Source organism: Petromyzon marinus, chromosome 12, assembly GCF_048934315.1.
Source record: "Petromyzon marinus isolate PM22_M1 ecotype Great Lakes invasive population chromosome 12, UKy_Petmar_22M1.pri1.0, whole genome shotgun sequence".
NCBI classification, from domain to species: domain Eukaryota; kingdom Metazoa; phylum Chordata; class Hyperoartia; order Petromyzontiformes; family Petromyzontidae; genus Petromyzon; species Petromyzon marinus.
Genome location: NC_133678.1, coordinates 7,071,736 through 7,078,781, shown reverse-complemented (window position 1 = coordinate 7,078,781; position 7,046 = coordinate 7,071,736). Strand labels below are relative to the sequence as shown.

Genomic DNA, 7,046 nt, shown 5'->3' with positions numbered 1-7,046 from the left:
TCCACGAGGCAATTCAGATTTACAAACACAGACACAATTTCAACCGAGAGGATGGTTTCAAATTAAGCAATCATTGGAAATATGTTCTAAATAAAACCAAACATTAAACAAATTTTCAATGGTACAGTATATTTATTCAAGTAGTGGTATTCCAAACTTTCACAGCAGCTTATTTGCCTTCCCACCAACATCATGTAAACTCCCCCCCCCCACCGTGCCGGTCCAGTACATCATTTTATGCTAATTCCTTTGTCAAGGCGTTTTTTTGTTTCCTCCCACACAGCTTAAAGGATGCGACCTGGGCTTGCTGTCTTCACTCCAACGCTGTCCTCTGGACAGTCCAGTCTCTTCACCTGATGAAGGCCACTTGTGTTGTGGCCGAAACGTCGTGATTTTTAATTTTTATTTTTACCTACGTGACTTTACCGAATAGAACCAAAGAGTATGGATCCTTGCAGTCGAGTGGTGACTACTTCTGGTCCATACTGGTGAACAGTATTCGGCTACAGAGCACACAAGGGCCATCGCTGATAGTCCGTAGCACTGGTGCTGATGCTGCCCAGCGTGTGCTTGGCAGTTTCTGGACCAGGTTGACCCTTGTTTTGGTCTTGGAGGCTACCTTTTTGAGGTTGTCATGGAATGTTAGCGTACGGTCCAGCTTCACTCTAGTGGCCCTCCGGTGGGGATCATGAAATATTAATATGGCTTAGGGAGGTCTTTATCCAGCAGTGGAATGACCATGGAGGGTGATATTGCTGATGCATGGAAACGAGTTATACGGGTATTAGACTTGCAGCCATGAGGAGCGCAAATCATTCAAGGCAATATTTAAAAAAATAATTGATTCTTTGATTGTCAACCCCAAATTACTATTGTGAATGGAATATCCAGGGTGGTGGATTGTTAGCCCCAATAGCTTGAGTGGGGCCAACATTGAGCATCAGAGCACTTGGTGTCAATTCAGCATCGTAGTGATGGGCCACTCGATGACTGAGGAACCAGGGGTGAGGCGAAGGTAGGAAGTACAAACTCAAGTGCTGTTTTCTATGACCAGTATTGAAACCAGGCCTCTGACCCACCGCTACTGGACATCTGTGAAAAAGAGCTTCGTATCTCATCAGATTCCTCTAATCTAAAAAAATAATTAAAATTTATAATGCGGATTCCATTCTAGGATCCCAATGCGCAATGCACTACAAGCAGTAAACAAAAGCTCGAGTGAGAAGAAGGATGTGAGCTCTGAGCCAAGCCTGGGTTGACGGACCTGGCTGGGAATTAAACAGTTCATTCGCAGGAGTGACCACGTGTGAAGCTGCAGAATCATATATGTGCATGCGAATATTGCATTGTTCAACAGAAGCACCAAGACTTTGTAAATATATTGCAAATAAAATTAGTTTTTTTATGTTACATGTATATCAGCATTTGCGCAAGTGTGCATCTTATCTTAATATTTACATAGTGCCTTTAACAAGGCGCTGTAACAGCAATTATACAATTGTACGTAGCATAACAATAAATTGAAAATATACATTGAAAGGTAGTCAGCCCAAAATTGCATTGGAAAGACAAAGGGGGGTGGGGCGAGGGGCTGGAGCCAGGAGGGAGAAGGGGCCCATGGCGATGGAGTCCCCCGCACCACCGACGAGTTCCGCAATGTCCACGCAGTGCAGCAGTGGAGTCCCGGCCGGGGCCCGCGACAAGGAAGAACCCGCAGCCTCGGCCCGGCTTGCTTTCCACGGACGCGAAGCTTCCCTCCGTGCCCGGCATGCTGATATGGTGAAGACTCCCCCGGCCCGGAGCTCGACCTTCCATCCTTCGGACCGCACAAAGCCCCGATGTCCCGGGGCTGCCGATGCCTTGGCAGCCAAGTGGCCCGGAACAGGAGCCGCCAGACGCGGGTGACGGAGCGGCCCAACGGTTTCGAGGGATGGCGCGGAAGTCGCACGGTGCCGGCGATGCCCGGTGGGCAACCGCCGGCAGCCAGGCCACCAAGTAGAAATGCCCACAGGGCGCGGGACAGGCAGGAGAGGTGGTCGGGGACCGGCGCTAACAGCACTTGCCCGAACAGTCTGTTAAGGCTATACAGGGGATCTCTGTGTTATATGTGTGCATGTGGGTTGAAGTATGAAAATGTGTTTTCCCCTTTGTTCTGGTAACAAAACAGGTGGGTCTCCTGTGGGTTGACTCAAACTCAAATGAGGACATGGTGAATGAAAAAAGATCGTCACTCGGGAAACAAAGGCAGCCGGGTGTGACCACTATGCTGGCCTTGCCCAAACAATCTGTTTTGGGCTAAACGAGGGATCATTAACTTTGTGAAGGGTTGAAGAAGGGAGCAGGCAATGCGATATGACGAGAGATGTAATCATGTTAATTCATAAATGTTCGGAGTGAAGAGGAGGAGCGGGGAGGGGTTTTCGAGGAAGGGTAGTCACTGTCCACGACTATTTGCGCTTCCTCCTAAATTTAAATTTTGGCATTTTCTTCTTGAAAGTCGCCTTGAATTTGCTGTGCAGTTTCTTCACTTGCGTTCTCTTATTTGCCAGGAATTTCTTGAACTTTTCCTTCTTTTTGCCTGCAAGGAGACAGATCACGTGAAGGGAAACAACTTAACAATGGTGAGTAATTGGAATGAATCAGTTAACAGAAAAAGCATCAATGGACCGATATCTGCTTTACGTCAAATTATATTGGTGAAGTAAGAGCCACAGGCTCTGGCCCAGTCTTACGACTGTTGTCAGATCTAGTGACGGAGGATTTGTTCATGCAAGAAAAAAATCGAGCGTTTTCAACGCTGGCCAGATTAGTAATGTAGAATTGCATGACTATTGCAATTCAATGTTCTGCCAACATTTTACGAGTGGTATACCATCATGAAGGCAACGTGTAAAACACAACTCCTGTTTGCGACCAAGTGGCGGTGAAGTCACTACGGCACGTGTGCCATGCTACGTGCACTTTGAGGCCAAGTGAAATGTCGAAGGCTCGCTGGCAGGAGGTCATGGAACAGATCCAGGTGCCACAGTTTGTCTGAGATGAAGGTACGTTGAACTTCTTTGTACCACACATAGCCAGCCGTGCTAATCGGAGGTGCGAGATGACTGGTAGATGCACACAGACACACACACTTCTCTCACCTGTCTTCAGGTTCTTCGCCTTATGGTGCGACTTTTTGTGGGCATCACCATTGCCATCTGTGCTGCTGCTGGTCCCTGGCTCAGGCTTCAAGCTTTGCACCAAGGTAGTTAGAATCTCCATAAACCACCCGCCTGGTGCAACGTCTTCACCTTCTTCATCCACGGCCCTTGGCTGCGGCATTATGTATTGGCGAATTGCCGTGAGGACTCGTGAGATATCGCTCCAGAGTGATGGTGGCGCGTCTTCTTCATCACTGTTCATGACATTGGCTTCGCCACCATCATCTGCAGGCTGTGCTGAAAGGCTACCACAAAAAGTGCAAAAGAGAAGCGGAAGAAAATTGTTTAGACATGAAAGGTTGCCTTGCTAGGATGCAGTGCACGTGGCTTGTACAGTGTTCATCATGGGTTCCTATACTCCTGCACAGTGCTCTTATCTTCCTACATCAGGGGTTGGCGATCGAAATAACAAGAACCATTTTTTTTTAAATTCGGTAAAAAAAACCCTCAATATTTCAACAGCCGTAATCCACTGTGGTGAATACCAGACAGTCCTTAATAAATAAAAAACGTCACGAAGCAACTCTTAATGAGCCGCACGCTACTCTGGAGTCACAGGTTGCCGACCCCTATCCTAGCTACTACTACACACACACCTAGACATTGTCTCACAAAGCTTCACATGCATTTGAAGCTTCTTTAATTAGTTATTCATCACTGCTTGCTGGTGGCTGGTTGGTGTAGAGATATGTTTGTGTGAACCGGCACTGCTGAGATTTTTTTTACTGCTGAGGAGTGCATTGATTTCAGTTAAATCCGAGCTCTGAGAGTTGTGTGGTGGACGTTACTCTGTGAAAGCGGATGGGGAATTGTTGCCCCGTGATGTACATGAGAGGTCACTTGAAGTGAGTTCAGTAATTGTGTGATGTTTCCATGGACCATTGTCTAACATGGGGTGATGCTGTCTTGCAAGAATGTGATTTCAGATGCATTATTCATTTTAAAACATGATACTCATTTTACAGAAGTTCATCGTACCATCAAATAAAACGCGTGCTAAACTGCCAAGGACTCGCTGATTAGTTATGAAGCTACAAGATAAGAGCTGTTTGTTTTTCGTTTTTCTTCAAGTTACTTTAAGATGAAGGGCTTACCCTTGACTCCAAACATTCTACAATTATATTTTTACAAAGAACATACGCAGTGTTTTACATGGAAGGGAGGCGGTTTAAATGGAACCAATGGCAAAGAGTGGTTGATTTTAAGAAACATGTGCTCCCTGGACCCTGCATTTACCCTCATCATCATCACACTCACCTCATGTAACGCCAGTATAGAAGCCTTGCACCAACACACAGGGTGATCAGCCCAATGGAACTTAGGACGGACAACGTAACCGTCTTATAGACTGCGTCCACACACAAGGGAGAGCAAACATTCATTAAGTTATCTCCAGCAAAATATCAACAGGGGTGACTCACATTCCTAATTAGTAAGGGTTAGGGACAGTGATATAACTGTTCAACCTCAGTTATTAATTCTTTAATATGTGTATTCGTTTTGTGTTGTTAGCCTTTTTGCATTCTCTAGTCTAACACTGGTGAGACAAGGCCATGAAGGAGGCTGTCTCTGGTGGAGGCCAGTTAGTCTCAAGGACAATACATTCATTTTCGAAGCATGTTTGCTTGCATGTTTTACCACAAACATTTGTGGTTAATGCAGAGTCGATGCCTTCCAATAGGTATGTATTTGGTGTGGGAAAATCTTAACACCTCCTATATTATTGCCAGAAAGGGTGAAGCCATTTCTTTTTCAATCGCTAGTTACAAAGTTTGGGTTTACAGTTAGGGTTAGGTTTAGCATTACGCATAGGGCTTGGAGTTAAGGCTAGACACCGCTAGAGGGATAATCATAAGATAATTACCTGAAGATTTGTGGACAATGTCGGGTGCTTGAGGGGTTGCAGTCGCGCTGGTCCGAGGGGGAGCTGTCGTCATTTTCACGCCGCGCATCCGCTGGATCCAGCCGGACATTCCCATCGCCGGCTCCACTCCTGAACGACCGACCACCAGAACCAACGTGTGACGATGGCAAAATCATCACACACCCATCCTATGTGTATGACACCAAACCTTTCACTGGCACTGATTGCACCGAAGCCTCTGCACTCAAAAGGCTTTCGGAGTACGGCCCAAGAGCCTCGCAGCAGAATTCTGCACCGTTTTGAACCTTGAAATGACCACAGCAGGGAAACCGTAAGGGGAGCGAGTTGAAATGTAGTCCAACAGAGACGTAATGAAGGCATGGATGAGAGTCTCAGAATATTCCATATGCGGGCAATGAAACACTGGCATCGGTAGAATGCCTTTTTGACTTGCGACATTTGGTCGGTGAATAAAAGCATGACGATCTAAAATGACCACGAGGTTACACGTGCTGTTTGCCAAGATAAGGTAACAAAAATGGTTTTATTTGTATATATTTATAAGTGAATTGTTATATTTCCTATACTCTGCACTCCTATCGTGTTTTTGTATTGTTTGTTGTTGTAACGTTCTGACCTCCCCCAAACTGGAGATCTGTGAAAAACAGCTGTATAGCTCATTGGAATCATCCAGTATACATAAATATTCTGATTCTTATAATTTGTAGGTTCAGGAGATGCACATGCGACTTGGAAACTTTGTGAAACAGGCTTTTGTTTCACCAATTTGAAGGACCTCAATTTACGTTCGTATTTACCAGCATCAACATTGCTACTATCGCATCACAACCACTACTACCAACACAACACATAATTGAAATAACCACCACGGTATCAACACCATCACAATCGCCACAAGCCAACCACGAGGACAAGGCAACCACAAAGCATTGCCTTCAACACCATCTCCTGCATCACAACATCCACCAAACAAAACACAAAGACCCCTCATATAGTCTTAACAAATTGTTGAGGCAAGTGCTGTAAGCAAGCAACTATGAAGGCCAACACTGTACACGAGGGGGTGGGTGGTCAGCACCATGCCCGACAACCCTTGTCTCCCCAGCGACAATGTTTGCACACCACACCAGGTACAGTCACCATGCGAGGTTGAGTCGACTTCGGGGAGGACCATGAACGGTTCGGATAATCATCACTGGTGTTGGCCGTGAGTAGAAATCAAACTCGGGTTGCTGGGTTCGTATCACAGCGTGCTAACCACTGCGTCACTGCTGCCCACATCCACCAACAGTGCCACTAATATCACCAGCGCACGTGTAAAGCCCTAGTGGAGCCCAGTGGATCTCCTGGTGGAATTCCTATGGATCCCTATTTATCCCTCTTACCCTCGGGCGCACTGATGCTGTTTTTGGACATCACGGGCTTTGCAGCCGAAGGATGGAACCCCGCAAGAAGCAGCAGCAGTAGCGGCAGGAGCAGTTTGAAGAACTTGAACTCCATGGCGAAGCAGCTGTAGTAAGTGGAGCTCAGTGAATATCCTGGAGCTAAAACTTAGCGTTGTTGTCGGGAGCTTAAACGTGGAGCGTCAACCTCACCAGACGGCCTCGAAGTGTGTGACGTCACTACCGGCGAGTGGGCGGAGCCAGGCGAGTGGGCGGAGCTAGGCGAGTGGGCGGAGACAGGCGAGTGGACGCGTCCATTCGGCAGTTGAGAGCGGGAGGGGGGGGATTTAAGGTAATCCAGGCTTTGGATCAGGTAATAACAATTGCATTTACCTCGCTTATATTTAATTTGACAAATAAGGTTCTCTGTATTTAATACGGACGCACAAATTTGTCAAAACTTAGCCCCCCCCCCCTACCTGTACCCACGCGTACTTTTTACACCCCCCCTCCAACCTGCGTACGTACGCCTGACGCACCCCCCTCCACCCGAATCCGATAGAACGGCCGATGATTAAT

The 7,046-nt window shown here is 46.8% G+C and overlaps 1 protein-coding gene across 1 annotated transcript; it reads right to left on the bottom strand.

Moving 5' to 3' along the window:
• Positions 1-1,377: 1,377 nt before the first annotated feature.
• LOC142924328 (uncharacterized) lies at positions 1,378-6,720 on the bottom strand. The gene is made up of 5 exons (XM_076066581.1): positions 6,471-6,720; positions 5,065-5,193; positions 4,458-4,548; positions 3,141-3,445; positions 1,378-2,578 (listed from the first exon to the last, which is right to left on the bottom strand). The coding sequence occupies exons 1-5, from the start codon at positions 6,583-6,585 to the stop codon at positions 2,448-2,450; spliced, it is 771 nt and encodes a 256-aa protein (XP_075922696.1). The 5' UTR covers positions 6,586-6,720; the 3' UTR covers positions 1,378-2,447.
• Between the last annotated feature and the right edge of the window lie 326 nt (positions 6,721-7,046).